The 22,406-nt window shown below is 45.3% G+C and overlaps 1 protein-coding gene across 3 annotated transcripts in view; it reads right to left on the bottom strand.

Annotated features, from left to right (window-relative positions):
• Positions 1-43: 43 nt before the first annotated feature.
• MICU1 (mitochondrial calcium uptake 1) overlaps positions 44-22,406 on the bottom strand; it is a 110,479-nt gene continuing 88,116 nt past the window's right edge. For all 3 annotated transcript variants that reach the window (XM_074830200.1, XM_074830203.1, XM_074830201.1), the window contains 4 exons: positions 17,084-17,221; positions 11,008-11,116; positions 3,076-3,165; positions 44-1,000 (listed from right to left, as the gene is read on the bottom strand). In XM_074830200.1, the coding sequence (XP_074686301.1) occupies positions 840-1,000; positions 3,076-3,165; positions 11,008-11,116; positions 17,084-17,221 (498 nt within the window). In that variant the 3' untranslated portion in view covers positions 44-839. The remainder of the gene's footprint in view (positions 1,001-3,075; positions 3,166-11,007; positions 11,117-17,083; positions 17,222-22,406) is intronic.

Genomic DNA, 22,406 nt, shown 5'->3' with positions numbered 1-22,406 from the left:
ACAGACTCGCCCCTGGCCTTTAGTGAAAACCTGAAGCAAGCAAGAGATGAGCCACGAGCCCTGTTGTTGGGAGCAACATCTTTACACAATAGTTTACAGAAAGACAGCGCTCGGCAAATAACATCCTTCAGCCTGTTCCTGTTACAGAAGAGCAATCCCCCCCAGAGAGGACTTGCCATTTAAAAAAATTAAAATGAGAGACCCCCCCCAGCAGGTTGTTTATGGAAGGCAGGATGGGCAGGAGAGCCAGTTGCTCTGCTATTTTTTATTGCTCCTACACCAGAGGCAGGACCTCGGCGCAAGCAGCCCCTCTGCAGGGGCACCCGTCCCCCCCTCCGCCCCCTGACAGTCTTGGGGAGCACAGAGCATTCTGCAGAGCAAAATCCTGGAGAACTCTCACCACCTGGCAGCTCCAGCCTCTGCTTGTAGCTCCCACTGCTATGATCTATCCAGGAATCCCACAGCTTCTCTCGTAGGAGCAAATCTAAGAATTAAAATTAACTTCATGCCATTTGGTAATAACATTAAATAAAAGTGATTTGTGTGCAGCCCCACCAGCTTGCTCGATGCCCAGCTCTGCAGGCAGGGTGCATCATGAAGCGGAGGTGGTGGCAGTAAGAATTAAGTCCTTTTCTTTTTCCTGAGAGAGAGGAATATTAAGGGGCCAGTGGCAAGCAGAAGCTGCAAATACAACAGGCTTTGATTTCTAACTTCGATTTACAAAAGTCTCCTGTTATGAACAGTCTGGGCTCGCCAGAGCCTGGTGCCACCCTGCAGGTGCCCGCAGCAGCGGTGGTGGCAGGGCTGAGAGGGAAGGCGGGCGCTCCTCCCCGGCCCTGCTACGGCTTGGGCATGGTGAAATCCCACGCCGTCTCCTGGGCACATTTCCACATTGCCCGCATGAGTCGCGTGAAGCCCATGTCCTTGGGCTTCTCCAACCCTCTCATGAGGCGCTGCTTCATTATGGCAACAAACTCCTTGTTGCTCAGCTCGCCGTTTCCTGTGAGAGGGGGAAAAAAAAAAAAAAAAGCACTAAAATCCAACAACTACCTCCTCACATGCACTAACTTTAAAGGGCAGCAGCCACAAGTGCCATTTCTTGCAGAGATTGAAATCACGTTTGGCTGCAACCTCCCAAAATATCCCACTGTTGCCGAACCACAGCATTTAAATCCCCACCCTACAGACACTGCCCTGCTTAGCCTGGCACCGCCACGTCTTGCAGGGCCTGGACTGCTGAGGCTTGAAGACAGAAAGGCAAATGCAAGTCAAATGCCCAGGCACCCGCAGGAAATCCTCTCTTTGCTTTAAGTGATTTAGGAAATGACAGGAGCACAGGGTAACAGAGCACAGATTTTTCTTAATGGAGAAGAAGGGGAGATTCATTTATCTAGTGAGGTTATTGAGAATTATGTCAATTAAATTTATGTTAAAAATGATTATAGTAAATTGGGGCAAATTTTATTCTGTAGTTGCTTAACCACCAATAAATTAAAACGTCTTGGATTTTTATTTAGGGCACTGGTTGATCAGAGGGGACAGCAGCAAGCCACAGCACAACTGACAGCCTGATGCCTGCCTGCTGAGGGGCTGATGCCTTCTGCCACAATGCCACGTGTATCCTGTTGCCTGTTTTGCTCCCCTGCCTATGGCACACAGCTGATAGCTCTGATTTTAGCTTCTGGGGAGCAGCACTGGAGAGCAACCCACCTTTGGGCACAGAAGAAATATGAGGGACCTCAGCCCTCAAGAAGCAAACCTGCCAGTGCCATTGGTTCCCCAGATCAAAAGGGGAGAGAATGGCTGGTACGGGGAACCACATCATTATATTTCATGAGAGTTTCTTCATTTGAGAGTGCTTTTGCCTGCCTTACAGCTGAATGCAAATCTGGGCAGCGAAATTCCAACAAACTGTTGGGGGGTGAGTAAAATTCCCTCCGGTGCTGCAGGTTTTTGATGCGTGCATGGTAATGTCTATAAACACTGATGGAGTGAAAACACACAAAAAAGAGAGGTCTGTGTCTGCTTTCCACTTGATTCCTTCCTTACAGGGACTGCTCTGGCAACCACAGTCTTTCCCCCTAAAGGTTTGCTATCAAAATATTTAGCAGATTCTCCTATGAGAGGATGCAAACGGAGAATATTTGGCTGCGCTTTGGTTCACTCTCATCTCCAGCCTGATCATCTGGCTTGAGGATTGTATCAGAAAGTGGCACTGAAGCACAGAGAAAAATAAAAGAGATGTAATCTTAGAAAGGTACAAAGCAGCAGGTGGGGTTGAAACCAAGAGAGTCAACAAGGAATAAAATAATTAAAGTTTTTTTTTAACATATTTACATCAGGAAGCAAACAACTATCTATTTATGCATCACTGCCGCCGCTCAGAGCTGCCAGATCCTGGTGATTGTGCTGGAGAAGCAGCGTGCCAGCAAGGTCTCTGGTTATGGCTTGACAGTTTTGGGCAAATGCAGAATTTTGCTGCTTTCCATGTCTGAATCGCTGCCATCATCCCCCGGTGGCAAAGACTCCACGAATTCTCATTAAATCATCCTGAGACTGTTTCAGTGTGGCAACAAGCTACCCCCAAGCGCTTGCATCCTCTGTGGGCCAGCAAAGCAACAAGCTTCCCAGCAAGGCACAAAGCTGCCATTAATTAATTAAGCTAATATTTGTTGAGGACTTTGGAGATAATAGAGTACCAGATAGGCTTGTTTCCTACACTGGAACCCAACAGTTCATTTTGTTAAACAAAACAGAGGTTGGGGGGTGGGGGGCAGGGGGAAACCAAGCTGTGTAGCAAGCTGTGCATGCCAAATGCTTAAATCCAGTGTTTTAAGATCAACATTTTGGAAGCTGGGTACCATCAGATACCCTTCCCAGAAGGCTGGGAGCATCAGTACAGATCCATGGCCAAAGAGCAGATGGTAGCATGGCAAGAAGAGCCAAGGCCGTGGCAAGAAGAGCCAAGGCCGTGGCAAGCTTTCACAGCCAACACTTCTTCCCTGTATTTCTTTCCCTGGATCGACTTTCACCCACCCTGTGCAAGAGGAATGGGGAGAGGTTGGGGTCACTCACCGTCGCAGTCGAAGAGCGCAAACACCACGTCGCACACGTGGTCAGAGAGCTCCACCTTGGCCACCGTCCTGGCCACTTGCTGCATCGTCACTACAAGGGAGGGAGGGCACAAGGTTAGCAAGGTGTCGTGATCTGCCAATGCAGACAGAGCAGCAGGAGACTGCCTTTACGTTCCTCCACAGAAAACTGCCTTTATGAAAACATGTCATGTTCAAAGAGGCTTGAAATAAGCTTCGTCCCCAGCCTCTTCAACACATGCCTCAAAAACAGGCTCCTCAAAGCCTTCGCTGTCCTACTGCAACACTGCATGGGGTGTGGAGAGGCTGCTGGTGAGCACCAACGTGCTGATACCTGTGTGTTCAAGATAAACATTAAAACCACTGAAATATGATATTTTTTCCCCTCTTTGGTTACAAAATCAGAAGAAATGTCAGCACTACAGCAAACACCAAGTGGGAAACCTCTCCTGACGGGCTTGATCAACAAGGCACCTCCTTCTGACAGTGTCGCAAAGATGATACTCTAATGAACCAACTATTCCAACAGGTTAGCAACACTAAAAACCGGTTTTCCTATTAAGCAACCCAGGGCCAATAATTGCAGAATGAACCCATCCACCCTCGCCCTGTGACAGGCTCTGCAGCGAGCAGACGAGGTTAACCCTGCAATAAAATAAAGAGTTGTAACGAATTATTTCACTTCCCCATCGAGACTGGCAGCTGAGCTCATCAGCAAAGAAGCGAGTGGTAGTTTTGCAAAGAAGCGAGTGGTAGTTTTATCACGCCTCAAGAAAAGAGCAATCTGTGGAGCTATCAATCTGGTAGGGTTATGCAGTAGATTTTGCTGCATAAAGGGGAAGAAAAAAAAACCCCTCACTGGGCTTGTTTAGCCATTTCCCTACATGAATTCGAGTGCATCTGGCTGCCCTCTAGTCTCCCTCTGACGCTGCTAAGTGAAGGAAGGAGGGGAGGAAAGAGCAGCTCACTTGTCACCGTTTGTCAGGGCTGAAACACCCTGCTCCCTTCCAAATACTAAATAAAACAGAAGGGCTTTGCATGAATGTGAGCCTATTTTAAGTTAAATTGCTTCCCTACAAAGTCTGACCTGAGGAAACCCCGTCTGGGGAGACTTTGTGCCGTGGCAACGGGCCCACAGCAACTGGGATGAACCTTTAGCTGCAGAGCTCCCCTTCAGCAAGGCAAAAGAGGGAAGTGGTGCGACACAAAATCAGATTTAAACCAAAAAAAGCCTCTGCTTTCATCCAGGGCATCCTTCTGGGTTTTTGCCCTCTAGTCCCTTCGCAATGCTATTGGACCTTCAGAAATTTTGAAGAGTTATATGTCAAAAAGGAAAAACCAAGCACCCTGTCTATACCGTAACCAGATAAATTAGAAACTCCACAAAGTGCTTCTAATAGAACGTCGTTTTTTTTTTTTTTTTTTCTTCATGAATGTTCAGATTATTGGTTCCTTCCACCTCATTTCTGCTCCCCTGAGTGAGGTTTGGGGTTTTCGGGGAGGAATCCACAGCCACCATTGGGTCCTTTCCCCCTATAAAAATCCCTCCTTTTACTAAATAATGCAGAAGGAAACTGAAATTAAACAGCAGGTGGATTAAAATATATATACTCTCAAGCAGGCACCTGCTGCTTCCCTGTAATTATTCTTTTTGAGTTAAAATTCTTTCCTACATGAGAGATGTAGCTCTGGTCTGCAGTTATTACTCTACATTTCAGTTCTGTCACCATAAGTCAGGATACGGCCGCTGTTCCTATGCATGTCCTGCTGGCAGCCAGAGCCTGGCTTTGGGGAGGGCAGAGGCAATGTAATCATTAAAGAAAACTTGAATTAATTTTGTTCCCCAGCCTTATGCCCGAACCTTGCTAGCCTAGCTGTGGGGAGACCGCATGTCTCTCCCAGCCCACCCACACCAACCAGGCTGCAGAATATACTGCAGCACAGCTCTCAAGAAAACCTGGAGAGCAAAGGAAACGGGGGAATTCACATTTTAAGCGCAGGGACAACCACCACATCCGTGCATCCCTTTCCTTACGGCTCTCTTCTGAATACGCACAAATTGGCCAGCGAGTGCAACACGGTCAAGTGAACATCACACAGGCGAGTGGGCACATTAGATGGCAGCAGCCCTCCAAAAAGGTCCCAAACAGTCCACCACGCAATTAGCTCACACTGACATCAACCGCTCACAAATTAAATGACAAAACTGCCTTCAGCTTTCCCCCTTGATGCGAGAGGGAGGGACTGATGGCCAGCATCACACATACCCCAAACCAGAGGAGAGGGTGACTATAAATTGCACAGGTATAACGCAGTATTTATAGGTCCTCTTTGATCAAAGACCATGAATACGAGGTGGCAGCAAACACCGGAGCTGAATGGTGGATGGCGTAGTCCTTTTTACCAAGATAAATGCCCTGCCTCTGCACTTTATATATGCCTTTGTAAAACGCACATTTCTCCTCCCCAATTAGGCCATGCTCCTTCCCTAAATACAGTCCTGGCTCCAGCCAGCTGCAAAACATGTGCTGTAACTCCTACCTGCCACACGTGCTGCTGGGGACTTCAGCAACATGTGTAAAGCTCAAGGAAAAAGAAGAGGTTTACAGAAAAGAAAGAGTTTATCTAAACTTATTTCTCAGCTTATTTTTTCCCCAGGAAGTCCTGCTGGGGAAGTACTGCAAGACACCTCAACTTTGGCAACAGCAGAGGTTTTCAGCACTGTAAGCTATCCCTTACCCGAGAGACCCAGACCTTCAGACAGCAAAAGCAAATCTGTATTTCCTCAGACAGCAAAACTGAATTTCATTTAACTCATTTTAAATGTAAACCTTCTTTAAAGGTGCTCAAGCAAGCTTTGATACCATCCCCTCCTCCTGGTGTCCTAGGCACCCTACTGCAGAAGTTATTTGCCTTGTATGGAAAAAAAATGTTAGAATGATTTCTTTAATTATAAGTCATGTTTTTCTGTGGAGTTTTCACCCCCCTCCTTCCACCTCTATAGGGTGTCACCTGATCCCTCCCTCTTCTTCGACATGTGCTTATTCTTCACAGTTGCAGATTTACCAGCTGAAATTCGTACTTACGGCTGCAGTTACTGCTTCCTCTCTTATTAATCCAACTGCACAAGTGCCACCTTCATCACATTGTTCTTGCTCGATGCAAATTTCTGCAAAAATGTCACTTCACAGGGGCTGTGTGACTGTGCTGTGCCCAGTAATGATTTTGCTGGTTTTTAAGGAGTCATAAGGAAGGGGAAAGTATCTCTGCTTTCCACTTTGATGCACATGCTCCAGACTACAAGGTATCTCAGTGAGGCAAATAAAATTGAAGCAAACCTCACAGCATCATTTCTCTACCACTTTGCAAAATGCATTAGGTGCTCTCTGTGGAAACATCTGAAAAAGCATCTTGTCCAGATTTGGGGTTTTGGGATGACTGCATCCATCTCTACATGGGAAAGTCTCCTGGATTTTATAGCACTGAAAATGAGTTCCACATTTCTACCTTGAAAAGCACGCAGCTTTTAAAATTTCAAGTGTTATTGTCTCCCACTGGTTCCTTTAATGAGCCATCTGAGTTATTTTATGCAAGTTTAGTGTCTGACACAGTTACCTTTTTTTTTTTCCACTCCAATTCCCAGAACTGTACCATAATGCCTCACCAAGTGCTTACAAACAGGGCTTTTCTATGGGCAAGAGCCTAGCCAGATGGCAAACTTCACTTTTTTCCTCCGTCTTGAGATTAATCATACATTTGGTCAAAATAAGGGGCAGCTGGACTGCTGCCTTCATTTCCCAAACAGCACCCAGGGTGATGAGAGCAGGGCTCCCTGCCCTGGGCAGTCCCAGGCTGCAGAGGCAGGACATGTGTATTTTGGGCTCCCAGAAATCAGGCTACGTAGGGTCTCACGTTGATACGCACATTTCATTTTAAGCATCCCAGTTGGAAATGTTGGATGCCATCACTGACAATATAGCTAGCAAAAAATCCATTTAGCTTTTCTCAAATCCTTTGCATGTGTACATACTGGAATATCCATCCAGATGAGAGATGTGCAAACCCTACGCACTCCTGTGGCACAGCACATTTTTCTTTTTCTTCTCAAAACGTAAGGCTGCAACCCTGCAGCTGAGTAGAAACTGTTTTGACATTAAAGGGAACATGATGGAAGTCATGGAGATCATGCTTCTGGGAAAAAGTGGAGCTACCAGACTGAAGGCAGAGCTGATCCACTGTTTATGTAGTATTTGCAGCCATAAATAAGTAAAGAAATGAGATTCCAACACAGAAAGTGGTTTCTAAACTGAAAGGTATTCAGCATCTTCCAGGGGCTCTTTATCCATGGAGAGCTTGTCCTCAGGGTTACCGAGCTGATTTCTTAAAGACTTGTGGACAAGTGTCCTCTGCTGTGACAGAGCTTTACCCAACAACTCGTTGCATCAGTGCTCAGCAAACACCGCACACCGTAATTGTGCATGTACTAAAACCAAAGGGCGGGAGAGCTCCAGACCAAGTCCTGCTTGAGGACACCATGCTGAGCACTTCCACGGTCCCTCCTCATCAGGACACACACACACATACACACACGTCAATGCACTGCTGTGAGAGCAGAAAAGGTGTCAAATGGTGACCCTGACTTGCCTCTGCAGGACACCAGATTTCATCAGTTGACTCTTCTCCTTACTAATTATCACAAATACTCACCCAGGCTTTCTTACATGCCCAGGGAGACTGTGGCATCTCCATCCTTGAAGACAGCCAAAACCTGACTGTAGGTGGCCCTGGGCAAGCTGCTGTAGGTGACCCTGTTAAACTAGAGGGTCTCTAGAGATCCCTGCCAACATCACCTACCTACAGAAGTCCTCCCCACCCAACTACCAGTGTTGACCACGTGCCATGACTCTAGAGTAGCAATCTGAGCTGTGCCTCCATGGGGGACTGGCTTCTTTCATCCAGCTCTGAAGGCAGATTAAAGTAAGCAGCAGTTCAATGACAAATACGTGCTGCACTCAGAACTCACCTCTACCTCCTTCCAAACTCCCTGTCAAGTCTGCAGCTGTTTCAAGCTCCATACTTCAAATAAAACAATCTTCCATCAACTGCTCCTGGGCTCCAGCCCCACTCTGAGCCGGCCGAGCCACCGGAGCAAGCAGTGGGCTCAGCTGTCTCCCCTCGCTTTGGCCCATCTCTAGCAAAGCGCATCTGTGCCTTGCCCTAAAACACGAAGGAGCTCTACCGTGGCTCTCTGCTGGTGCCAGCAGAACGGCTGCTTGGAAAGTCTGACTGCAGACAGTGCCAAAAAAAAAGTGCAATTCACACTCTCGCCTTGGAAGGGGAATAAGTGATGAATTCGGCTCCTGTCCTGCTGCCAGCTGTAAGCCCAGGCTGGGAAAGTTTTTTAAGTAATGTTTATTATTTAAGAGAATGACAGCTATTATGTTTCTGGTAAAATGAAAGATGGACTAACAAATAATCTGTGTGTTATTCTATGGGTCATTAAAATACAGGTTTATGATCCTTTTTAGAGGAAGAGGCTACTTTAATTCAACACATAAAACAAGTTGTCAAGCTATGGCTGTTTGGTGCCATCCATTTCTTCTCCTCTTAAAGTTTAAACGACCCCTTTAAAATTATAATAACATTTGCTGCATTAGATTAGCAGTGATTTATTTGATACACAAGCTATTCTCTTCCTCCTCCCCATATGATGAGCAATTTTTACATTTGTTGGTTTTTAATAAGCAACCTTGTGAAAGCATGACTTTTGGAAGAGGACACCCCATTTATTGCTTCCTTGATTTGTGGGTGCAATATCCAGACCTGGAGTACATGCATATGGAAACGGGTAATGCATAGACAATTTAGCAACAGGAACACACAGATCCCTGCTGCAAAGCCCAGGTCTATCGCTGCAGCTTGCTTTGCACCTTTGTTAGGACCACAGCAAAACGCTCTCCTCACACCTCCTACCCAGAGCATCTCTGGGTTGAGCAGCACAGAAGGACAAGAGGGGTGATTCCTGTCAGCTACCAGACACACACAAAGAGGGGATTTGCAGGATAATGCTCCTCTTCTGTCCAAGCCCGAGGAAATCCCTCTCAACAGCCGGGACTCTGCAGGCAGGGACACGGGCCTGGGGACAACTGCCAGCGGTTTGAAGCTATGCCCTGCACATCACCGACCCTCCCCAAGGTTTACTGACTCCAGCCAAATACTCCCAGCCTAATGGCTGTGGCTCCAGCACAAGCTCATTAATTGCACATAATTAAACAGCGATCACACTGATTTACCAACTGCACGTGGGCCTCAGTACTCCACAAATACATATTTCATGACGGGGCAATCGCTGATTTACTGTAGACACTGAGTAAATTGGATTTGCTGGGCTACTACCTCCTCGTGGGATGCTGCAGAAAGGGCTCTGCACAGCAGCAGCACATACATACTTCATATTTTTACTTTTAAATGAAAGAAAATCCTATCAGGTTCTTTTAAGTCTTAAGATAATGGTGATCTAAAACAAATAGTATGGATGACTTCCCCCAAAAATCAAAGATGAGAAGGGCTGCTGACACACGCAAGAAGAGATGTGACACACCTGACTCCCTTTGTAATTCCACAGCCCAAAAACCTATTAACGTCTTAATATTCCCACAACAGCAGCGGTTGGAAGAATAGCTTACTTCCAAAACATTTAATTTTGCAGCTGCCTAAACACATCAGATTTAACTTTCTAGTAGGCAAGAGTCTGCACTTAGCCTAAAAAACTTTTAATGAGTTTGCCATCTTTATTTTCATATTCCCAGCCTTAGTGTGTTAAAAACACATCTCTTCAAAAAAAAAATCTAGAAAACAAAAGCACGCACTTGTGACAGATCCTGGCAGCAGAGCACTGGACTTTTTTTTTTTTCTTCAAATGTATGGTTTGTTTTTTTTCTTTTTTAAATAAGTGTGTCAGATCTGAGAACATACCTGATATGGATTAGCTAAGAAAAGAAAACACATGATGAGATGAAGAAGGATATGGACTGGGCTGATTGATGAACCACACTACTGCCAAGCTCCCCAGGAAACATGAGCTCTGAGGTTTATTCCGCCAGCGGCTCTGGCCACGTGCAGCCTCTGGACTGTGGGTTACCTGAAGAGAGTCTGCTCTGGACAGACTTTAATGCTCAGTCTGGGACCTCAGTGGGGTTCCAGTGCTCCCTCTCCTTCCCTCCAACATGCCTGGGAGCTCCAGAAGTGCTTGCCATTACTTGGATTTCAGATCAGAAATTCAGCATCTGGCCATACAGCCAATAAGATTTCTAGGCAAAGCCTCATTTTTAAGCAAAGCAAAACAAAGGTTGAACAGTTCCTACCACCAGCTCCACTGCTGGTTCGTGCCTCTGCCATGTCAACCACAGAGATCTCTACAGAAGATACAGTTTGCAAGAACACTTTTTATAATACTGCTTGTCTTTGCCAACAATAATTTTTCAAGTACTTTGTACAAGGATAAAAAAACGTCACTTCAGAAGACAGGGATGAAGAAGAAACACTGGTGTGCCTGGGATCTGGTAGCAGAGCCTGTGATACACTCACTAGGTCATCTTGCCTCTGTATACATCAGGCCTGAACAGTCCTGCTGAAGATATCACCATGATATCACCACTTACTAATCTATTCAGGCTATACATTTCACCTTTTTTTTCCTCTTCTGTATCTAAAACTAGGGAAGTATAAAACCTGAAATCCCTCTTTATCCATGGATGTAGCAAGTTAAACTTCTCATTACAGAGAGGAACTGCAATTCCAGTACATTTTTAACTTGTCAGCCTGGGCTCGCTTGACATCTTCCCAACTCCAAACACACAGCACGAGTCGTGCTCCCCAAGCTCTCAGCACCCATCCGTCCCGCAGGTTTTAATACCTTTATCAAGCGAAGCTCCAGCCATGTGGTAGAAGCTCAAAGCCGTGTCCACGTCGTTTATGTTCTTCAGAAAAGTGAAGAAGCTCTCCACCTCCTCAAATGTCAGCCCCTAGGACACAGAAACGATGGTCTTACGGTGATGGGAGAAGGAGATCGTGACACTACCCAGATTACAAACAACAAAGTGACTACAGCCCAAAGCTGCAGCCAGAGGGGAATTCATCTGCATGCTCAAAACATTCCTACCTTGGTACTCGATATGGTTTGTGACCTGTACTTTTGTTAACCACTTCTGCTCCTCTCGTGACCCCACCAGCTGTGCAATGGGAAGGGACTTCCCCATGCACAGTTGGCAACAGCAGAGACTGAAAAGCATTTTTCTGGCCCTTGCTCCGCAGCCAGCTCTCACCCAGAAGAGCAGACACACCGTAAGCCTGTGACTGGGATGCAGGAGACTGCTGCAAGCAGGTTAATTTATATATCTTCTTTAAGCCTGCACACTTGCAACAACAATAATGAAATACTGGAAACTGGGGTTGTTTAGTCTGGAGAAGAGGAGGCTGAGGGGACACCTCATCGCCCTCTACAACTACCTGAAAGGAGGGTGCAGAGAGGGGGGGATGAGTCTCTTTAACCAAGGAACAAGTGCCAGGACAAGAGGGAATGGCCTCAAGCTGCACCAGGGAAGGTTTAGGCTGGCTATTAGGAAGTATTTCTTTCCAGAAGGGGTTGATGGGCGTTGGAATGGGCTGCCCAGGGCAGGGGTGGAGTCCCCATCCCTGGAGGGGTTTAAGAGTCGGGTTGACCCAGCGCTGAGGGATCTGGTGGAGTTGGGAATGGTCAGTGTGAGGTTAATGGTTGGACTGGAGGATCTATAAGGTCTTTTCCAACCTTGGTGATGCTGTGAAATAGTTCACATGCTGCAAGGCCTCTCCCAAGAGATTCCGGGATCCCTGAGGGGGATCCACATCTTACCCAGTGTCGCAGAAGGTGACATTGCAAAACCACACGTATAGATGTGCCCCAGTTAGCTTTGCTGGTGGTGGCAGGATCGCTGTCTGCTCTACTTACCGGCACAGTCACCGGGGGCTCAGCTCACCCTGGGACTGGCGAGCATGCGCTCGGTGAGCGCCTACAGCCACGCAGCCGGAGAGCCACGGAAAGGCATCCTGAGATCCCCCAGCGCTGGCACCGCTGCCTCCCAGCACAGCCTGCAGGGCGGGGGATATGCAACACGCTCCTCTCTGCGTGATCCGACCGGCGAGGAGCACACCGGCAGAACGACTGCTGACAAGCACAGCTGTGGGACTCCCACCCGGTTACACTACACACCACCACACCTGGTTTTATCAACCTGTTCGGCACCAGCACAGTTGCATCAGTGCTGGGACAAGAGCTGCAGCCTCCAAACTCCCCCACCACAGTCGTGGCCTGAAGCCAGTGGAGGAGGTAAATCATCACCACAGTAATAACCACTCAGCCTTCCTCTCTGGAAGAGACAAATCAGCTTGTCAAGAGGAGTTCAGGTTCAGGCTCCTCCTATCCTGTCTAGCACAACAGACTGATATAACAACTGCAGAACACAGCAGGGTTTCATGGTCTGGATGGAAGAGCACACATTCAGTGGGTACTGTCAAATATAAATTTATATGATCCATTGTAACTTTGCTCAAACTCTTCCCAACAACTTCTAATCAGGGAAGAAGCCACCTATCTTTTTCTTGAAAGACAAAGCACATTTTTTACGATCTTCTCATACAGACATGGTGCCTCTAGAATGGTAAGCAGAAGAATTACAGAAAATTTGCAGCTTGTTCTTATCTTTGCTGTAACTGAGTACAGGGCAATGCACTGCTAATGTACGTTGCACAGCGTGCACAGTGACAAATGCAACAGCAGATTTTGTAAGCCCTGGATTCATGGATCCAGACCAAAAAGGATGAGATAGCAAAATGCACACACGGACAATGGATCTGAAAAAAATCCCCAGTTACTGTACAGGGATCTTTCTTTAAATGTATACCTGCTCTGCTTGTCAAGGGATATGCTAAAAGATGTATGGCAGAATTAAATAAAATACTGCCCTAGCAAAAAAAATCAAATAAATCAGGTACTTCTGCAGGAAGTACTGCAGAGATTGCTCTTTTGTACAACAGATCTAGAGGAGAAAAGATCTCTGCAATTCAGATGCCCATCCAGATGCCCCCCTGCTATGTGTTTCCAGACTGACGTGCTCCTGCCTGGGAGCACAGCACTAAAAATGGGGAAAGCCTGCAGGAACCAGGAGGCGTGCGGCCAGCAGAAGACACTGTGCTGTGGCTTACCTGCTTTGTTTGGGACATCTGAGGTTTGCAGTAGTGGCTACAAGGCATCCCAGCAGCTATTCTAAGCAAAGAGCCCCAACTTTGCATTTTCCTGGAATTTTCCACCATGAAATGGCAGATGTCAAGGCCAAACAGCACTGCTGTCCGTGCAGAACAGCCCCTTGTTTAGTACCAACATTGCAGTTGTATTGTTTCAGCGGGTAACAGGGAAGGGTTTCATGCTTACGCACCTAAACTTGTGCTCATTTCACCAGCTGAAAAAGCAAAAGCAATGATGTACAGGGGCATCCTAGAAATCTGGGCTTTCATGTGGATAGAGATACTGAATCTCTGTAGCAAAAATGCCATCAGTATTATGAAATTTAATATTTTATTGATCAATCCTGTAGTTGAGGCTGGCATGAGTGTTGATTCCTTTCCAGCTACCAAAGTAAAAATAAAATGAGAGACTGGGACAGCCTCAGCACCGACAAGTTGACAGATGAATGATCGCCTTCATCAGTCAGAAGTCTGAGCATGGAAATTTATCTATTCCCCATCGATGTTTTTGTCAGCGCTGCTCAGCTCTTTGTAAGTTATTCACGTCTCCATTGAAAGACCGATAGATGTTTCCGTTATATAACAGGGGCTTGTGTTAATTTGGAATCACAAAAAATATAAAAATGAAAGCAGATAATCAATTACTACAAGAAAACATGACATTCCTAAAAGCAGCAGTGTGGGTTAACGATGTGGGAATATGGCTAAAGTTTAAGATTAAAACTAGAGCTTTAACATTTTGGAGGCTGCCAGGGTTGCCTTGTGCAGAAAAGGTAACTCCATCAGACAGTGAAGATGACGTTTGGCAGATTTCATTAGAAAGTACTCACAAGGTAAACTGAGTTGCCAAGGTAAAGCTTCCCAGGTAGATTTGGTACAATTACTGACATTCTCCTCCCAGCATCACACTACTAAAATTATTTTACTCCCACTTTGGAAAGCAATAGCAGGTCAAATCCCCTATTGCTTTCAGTGTAGAGGGGAGTTAGTAAACTGTGCAGATAATGATACTATGCTGCTACACAAGCAGGCCAGTGAAGTGTGAAAGGAAGGGATTTGGGGAAAAATCTTCCTACAAAATGTTTGCATCGTAAACCTCTCTGACCTACAAGGTGTTCAGTGACTGGAAAGTACTGCAGGATAAATGAAGTGGCTGTGTGGCTTTAATGTCTCTTTGAGGTCTGGGACCCGAAGGGGGAGCAGTGGATAGCACTGGCTCTGCTCCTTTTTTATAGGATGGGAGTAAAGCAGAGCCCGACCGAAGCAGCTGCTTGCTCTGCAGATGACTGGGTTGCAAACACAGAGGAAGACACAATGCCAGTGTTGAGCTTCTGCAGTTTCAAGTGGGAGAACGCTCTCTGGCTTAATACTCCATTCATCTACAAAGCAAACTTTGCAAGTGCATCCCTGAATACGTTGTCCAGAAAGCTCGAAAGGTGGTTAATGTGACTCTGGTCATGGCAGTCCTGTTTCTAAAGAGGTGGGGAAATTTAAGATATGTAAAAACACTGACAGCTGCACCAGGGTGATCCAATAAAAGTACCTAAGTGTATTTAGACACAAAGTGCTGCTCACAAATCTGCAAGGGATATGATCTTCTAAAATATCCCAAGGGAAAAAAAGAACCCCACAAACTTTCAAGAAAAGGTTCCTTTGTAGAAAAGACAATGCAAAGTTAGGCACCAGGCTGAATTCTCCAAGAGATAAAACCTGCTGCAGTGGAGGATTTCAGTGCCTGATTTCTCTAGCTCTGCATAAGCACTGACTTTCAGCTGTCCTGGCTGCAAAAAAGGCTTATCTGCCTCCAGTGCAAAGCAGCTGGCACTTCTTGCATCCTTTACATCTTCTCAAAGCATTAAATATCTTGTACTTGCTAAAAGAGAGGCCATCTCGCTTTAGGATTTTGGGTGTTTCATTCCCCCTGGTCTAAGGAATCACGTGTTTTCCACTAATTCTGTTTCTTGAAAATGTAATTTTTTGCCCTATTCCCCAATTTCTCTCCTTGAAAGTCCTTGGAATAAAGAAAGAAAAAGACTTGCTCTGAATCTGGTTATCTGCAAATAGGAACACAGTCTGGCTGATTTGGGGATAAGGAATAAGGTAAAAAAAAAAAAGTTCTTTCTCTGCCACAGATGTCAGGGCCTTGGCTTACACATGAAAGGAAGAAAACATCTGCTGTAAGAAACCTTCTGAAATAACTCCCTCTGCCTAATTTCTCATTCCCCCAGCTACTGTTCAATAATATATATAAAAACCGCCACAAATTACAGAAAAAGAATCAATGGTTTGGGAATGTAACAACAGCTGGTATTTTCTGTTAGACACACATCACAGTGGAGTATTTTTCCATGAAAAATCAAACGCTTCCTGTTAAAACTCAAGAGGAGCAGAGGTATTAGAAAAGCCAGATCTGCAGCGTCTCGCTCAAAGATCAAATAAACGGACACAACCCTGGAAACATCAATGGCCTTATTTAAGCCAGTGACAAAGAGCTGGAGAAGTGAGATTTCAAATATTAACACACAATGCATGTCAGCTCTGATGACATGTTGACACCATCTATTGATAACAGCCTCTTAAATACTGAGCCTATTTTCCTACAAAACATGAAGGAATCTGCAAAAAAATGCTCTTTCTGGCACCCTGAGGCCACAAGAAACTGCAGGTACCATGGCTTCTCTGGCAGGAACGCAACTCTGAGCGTTGCCTTACGGCTCACTTACAGTTTCCTCCAGTTTTTAAGTTTTTGACATTATTTGCAGTTAGTAGAGACCTATTAGTCTGCATGCCCCACTACTTCAGTATGCTCAAACTCTCCTCCTGCACAAGTGAAAGGGGGAGAAAACGAGGGGGGAAAACATCTTTGAAGTGGCTTCACATGAACTGAGAATTCCTGCACATCACAGGAGTCCAGCTAAGGCACGAAAAAGGGACAAAAAAGGATGAGACCCTGACCAACACTTGTGTTTTGTAACACACTTTGCATCTAAACCAGTTAAGAAACGCCAGATCTGATGTCAGAAGGACGCGCCTCTAAAACAGTCAGACCGACCCAATATGCAGACAAAGACCTTCCATCTATTCTCATTTTGATGAATCGCTTGTTTATAACCTAGTTAATAAAAGAACAATCCATCTTTATAGAAGTAGACATGAAATTCTAATACTGAAGTAATTTAGCAGCCCATATTTTCCTTACCTGATAAAGCACGTCCTTTTGGTACAGATGTCTTATTCCAAGGTCTCACTAAATTAATAAGTGTAGGATCTGCAACCTTATTCCTTTCTAATTCATGACTAATTCAAATAATTTTTCACATAAGTTAATAACTAAATAATAAACTGCCCAGTCAGAGCAGCTAATTAATCCAAGGTCAAGCCAGTAACTAGGAACATGTCTTCAATGTTTATTCTGGCTCCAGACCCAGGGTACTGTTCAGCGAATTTAAATTTTGAAAATTACAGCATCTATTTTAATAGGGACAAGCCTACACCCTGAGCTGGACACTGGCCACTGCACTCCCACCTCTTCTACCTCCCTACTGCTGCCAAAGTATTTATTATCTGCAGAGTCAGTGTGTCTCCCCACACTGCTTAACAAGGTGCGGGTGCTTTTCTTAAGAAGATGGAGATTGCTTACTCATTTCTCAGCACGGTGTGGGACAGGTGCCCCCCCCCCCCAACTTCCTGAATTTGCTGTGAATGCCACTGACCTCTCCATCTTGGAAGTGTTTCTTGAGCTGCTTCAGCATGACGGTGAGCTTCTTGGACTGCACCCCACTGTAGGCCAGCAGCATGCTGCCAAACTGCCGCTCCGTGATCCGCCCCTCCACTGGGTCGTGCCGCTCAAACTGGAATGGGGGCGAAGAAAATAAAAGGGGGAGATGAAAACAAGACTGTGCAGCAGAACGCTTCAGTCAGGGTAAGAGCATAAAAAGGCACTGTAACAAAAAATGAACATTGCAGGAAACACTTATGAAGAAGAAAGCCTAACGCACTTGAATATTTGCTTTCCCAAGGACCGTCTCCAACAATGCCAACGTTTTCCCTACGTGCTATTCCTTGGACAACTTCTGGAAGAAGTCTTTGTATCTCACCCTCCTAGTTTTATCTCGCAGGGGGCCAGCATTTGTAGAGCTGAACATGAAAATGCAGGATGATTACCTCAGCTTGAAACCAAGTTAGTGTCCACAGGTCTCCAAAGGGTTGGAAAGCAAGAAGAAATACTAAGGTGTTCTTCACACGCACTCCAGCTTGGAGGTCTGAATCATCACCCAGAGAATCTGGCTGCTGCAGTGACCCTTTCTGATGGATCAAAGATCTGTGCAGGACTGAGCTAACGTGCAAGTATGTGCTTCAAAAGTAGTGCATGTAGGATTGCTATAAAGGGGGATGGTGGTTAACAAACCAGGAAAGAAAAGTCTTGCAAAAACTAGGTCTCATTTCAGCTCTTCTCTGCTCCAAGTCCTGTACCAGTGTCCCAACAAGGGAAGGCTAATGGAGGTCTCCAGACCTCACCTTCCCCAGTCCCAGAAAGTTCTCCTCAGCCCCTTCAGTCCCTGACCCTTACCAACACTGCTGTGAGGCCCCTGCAGAACTTCCCACAAGCCCTTCAGCAGAGGAAGGTTTTCTCCATTAATCCATCTCTCCAGCATTAGTTTATGTTCTCCTAGCTTTCGCTGCAGGGGAGGAGGGCAGAGCAATTCCACAACTTAGGAAGGTGCTGGGTTGGAGCACCAAGTCTCTGCTAGCTGAATAAGGCAGATTTCATCTTTTCCTTTCTTCCCCACCTCTTTGTGGCTCTACAAACATCAACGTTAGACTTCAACCGACTTCACTTTCACAGATCTCAGCATTCAGGATCCCTTAATGTGATTTCCTTCAAATTTATCAGAAAACATATAACCTATACATAGCTGATCACAAGCCAGAAGATGACATTTAACAACAAAATTAATTTTTAAACTCCTATGGAACAACTTAGTACCACTGACTTGGCTCGGTGAGTTAACCATTTCTGCTTCAACCGCTCTTCTGTGCTTAATTACAGAGCTTAATTACAAAAACCAGCAAGGCACCCAACTGAGATCAAGGTGAGGAGATGAAGGCTGGCAGCTCCACCAGCCCTGCTTTCAATCCTTGCGTAGGCAGAGCTCCAGGCATGGCAGCTATATATGCTTTTAATATAGAGTGCTTTTCAGCTATGCTATATAGTGACTAGGCTGCTTGCAAACAAGCTATTACAATTTCCATGCTAATGCCAAGTTGGGGGTAAATATTTTTCTAATTATTAGCAGATCAGCCAGACCTTCACTGCTTCTCTCAGTGGGACACTGATTTCTACTGCATTTGAAATGCATGAAGAGCCAGGGCTGGAGGGGTTTCGATGGACTATGCTGGCAGGAGGCAGCTCCCGACTGGACAAATTCTTACAACCTCGAGCTTTTGCTTGAGTAGCCCACACAATATGTGGGAAAAAGATGGTGATTTTTACTGTCGTTTGATACAGACTTTGGGGATTACTCACAACACAAAACATGGCCTCTCCCCTTCTCGTGTGCTGGGAAAGGAGACGGAAAACTCATTTGGAGGAAAAGTATGTGTTCATTAAAAAGTGGAGGTAGTTCTTTCTGCCATGTTCGAAGAACGTGAAGAAGTTTTACACTACCCAAGGGACACAAAAATTCACAGTCAGTACTGTTTCAAAAGCAGCACCGATGCTTTCTTCTACTATAATATTCCTAATTTCATCCCAAAAGACACAAACCAGTGTTCTTCTACCAATAACCTTCAAATATCCCAAGTTTTAGCAGAGCTTTAGGTAGCATCTTTTATTAAAGGATAAGAAACAGGTCCGAATATCTAAAATCACCCTCTTAAGTGGTGAATATGCTTAGAAAAGTTGAATCAGCATCTAAAACCCCTCCGGTCCTCCCCTGCCCTGCATTAAGGAGCAGGCATTGTGCAGCTCCATGGGATAACACAAGCAGCACAGCTCCCTGTGGTCTTGCAGATGGGAAAATTAAAAAGGGCCAAGTCCTCATAGTTTTCTTGTAACCAGACATTCAGACAGTGGTCAGATTTGCACTACCAGATGCAACAAAGACCAGAAAAGAAAAATTAAAAAATCTTTTCATCTTCATTTTTCTCCTGACGGCTCACACAAAGCCTTTTTGTGCCAACTTTAAGAAAGTAGGATTATTCTCCAAATGTCACACTGAAGAAGTCTTAACAGAAGCACGATGATGAAACACATCGTTTCAGCTCAGCTTTCCTCTTTTTTCCCCATTTTCAGCCATGACTCTGAGATGTTCAAGGCGATTGCCCCACTGCTGCTGCAGAGGGTCTCAGCAAGCCCTTCAGCTTCCCTCACTCGGGCTTCCCCAAACAAAAGATCAAACACACCTACAGTTTAAGGATTACCTGGGGAAAAGTTGGTACATTAAGAATAATGCTGTAATTTCCAATCAATGTTTCCATGCAGCTGGGAAAAGGGCAGACAAGAGTGCTTTAAGCAGGATTACTTACAAAATTCAATGCCAACTAACTTCTGCATCTCAAATGTCACTCTTGAAAACTGATAAATGAAGTTATTTTACTTAGTGGCACCTATTACTAAACATTTATAGCTAGAGAATAAGCAATAAAAAAGCTTATTCTTCCTGTGATTCACCTTCTCAACTTCTGGTCCTCAGGGTTTTAGGGATCTCCTTGGTGGGAAGCTGCAGCTGGGCTGGTATGTCTAAATAGCCACATGACAAATTTTTCCACCCAAGAGGTTGCCTGATGCCACTTGACACCCGCTAATCCTTTTACATTACAAAAATGAAGCATACTGGCCCAAAAGTTTCCCGGCAGGTACTACTGGCACGCTTTCAACCATACTCACACAAGGAAAGGACGGGCAGAAGAGTAGCAAAACATGCTAACTCTGGGTTTGGGCAATCTGGTCTAGACCAGGCGCACTGGGGATTCTTCTGTACTACAGGGAACATAAAAATCAACAAGTGCTACTGCATTGGTTGTCAAAGACACGAGCCAAGGCAGGCAGGGAAAGTCCCTCTGGAGACAAACCTTTCTACAACATCTGTTAAAAATGACTCCAATATTCAAGTACGAGGATCTCACCAGATCTGAGCAGCAGTATTGAAACATGGAGCACAATTAACATGCTGATGCTTGCAGTATTTTTGGCGTCTTGCAAAATTTATTGAAAATGAAGTAGGGCCCCCATCCTACTGCCAGAGCTCGAGAATTGATCACAGCAAGAGCCTCACCTGCAGCAGACCCACTGTGTGAGAGAAAAGAGCTTTAGTCTTTTAATTTATCACGCAGTTGGGAGATTGTATTAAAGGACAAAATAAAGATAAAACAAATCTAAGATGAAGGAACTAAAATAACTTACTTATATGAATCTATAAAGTTACAAAACTGTCCTGAAATCTTGTGAATAAACCAACTCATTCCACCTCCCTGTGGGCTCCGAAACTGGTTCCAACTTTTAACTTCTGCAGGTGGTCATCAGGTGCAGTGATGAGTCAAAACATCACACAAGTATTATTCATGAGAAATAAAAAAGAATGAAAACTATGGAATTAATGCTTCTTATTCTGGGTTAATCTCACTTTAAAATGAACACCTCTAACATTAAACCAAAACCCTCACAGATGCCCACAGTCAACTCCTGGCAGCCAAGCATCATGCTCTCCCGTACACAGGCACACAGTGGTGCTCATTCCAAAGGCCAGCTGGGAAAGGGGCTGGTAAGCGAGAGCCGGTCACCAACCAGTTTCCAAATTCAAATATAATCACCACTGAACTGAGAAAACACAACAAAAGCATATTCATAAAGAAACTTGGCTTCAAGTAATTTGTGAGTGGAAAAACCTTTTAGCTTCTAAAATTTTAACTTCTAAAAAAAAACATCTACCCCTGACACCCCCCCCTTCCCACCTCCCTGTCTGGGAGCAGAGGTACTACATCTGTGTTCTCCTGCCTTCTTGAATGTCTTCTGGCCAGCCAAACACAGCTCCGCCCTTGACTCTACTTGAAAATGAAGGAGGGTGCAAAGCCTACAGCAATTTTTCTTTCAGTACTCAAAACACAGTCTATGAAGTGTTAAGTTAATATCCCTCAGATTTTTGAAAAGGCAGGAAAAATAGTGTCCTTCCTCAGGTGATCATGATTCTTTCCTTCATGCATGTGACATTACTGTACACGTTATTTTTTCAGTCACTCAGAAGGGAAAATAACCAACCAAACCCCACAAGGATGGGATGCAGGGCAGTGCACACTGAGATTTATTGTAAGCAAACAAGTCCTCTGACAGCTTTTTTCCTTTTCATATATCTTACTGAAAGGAAAAGCATGACCAAGGCAATTGCTCAGCTGGCATCACAGGGCACCGTCCGGCGTGGGATGGAGGAGCTCCGTGCACAGCATTCACCATGGGGAAACTGGGGAGGGAACAGGGCGAGTGCGTGGGGGAGGTCTTACCCCCTCCAAACCGCAGCCCCAAAATCTACACACGCGAGGCAGGTGGCCGGCAAGTCCAACACCTCCGGAGCAGCTTCCACTCGCGGCCACTTGGTGCCAGCAGCGGATTCTGCATCCACACACCGGCAAGGATACAGTAAATAGTGAGATATAACGCTGCCCAGTGTTCTTCCTGCAAGGCAGGACACCCAAGATGCTGAAGAAATTAGCCTAAAGTATAATAGCTAGTATTTTGAAAGTCATTAAAAGCCAAAGCAATGCGCAAATAAATCGAAAATGTTTGTGGGAGGGTAAGAAGGCAGGAGAAATGGGGCACAGCACTTCACTCTCCCCCACTGCCAACCTGACCCAGCTTTGCTAGCCCAGTCCCAGTAGCCACATATCACATTAGGATACTTTCTACAATCATTTAAAAGACTATGCGTAATCTTTAACTTGTGTTAAATAGTCCCATCTCCCAAAAAAACCAACTCCATCAGACAGGATGAACATCTTCATGTTCCTCTATAAGCTGAAATGGGGCTAAGCTTCCTTCTAGCT

The sequence above is a fragment of the Strix aluco genome, chromosome 7 (genome assembly GCF_031877795.1).
Source record: "Strix aluco isolate bStrAlu1 chromosome 7, bStrAlu1.hap1, whole genome shotgun sequence".
Lineage (NCBI taxonomy): Eukaryota > Metazoa > Chordata > Aves > Strigiformes > Strigidae > Strix > Strix aluco.
The sequence above is the reverse complement of the archived record's forward strand: the minus strand, read 5'-3'. Positions and strand labels throughout refer to the sequence as shown.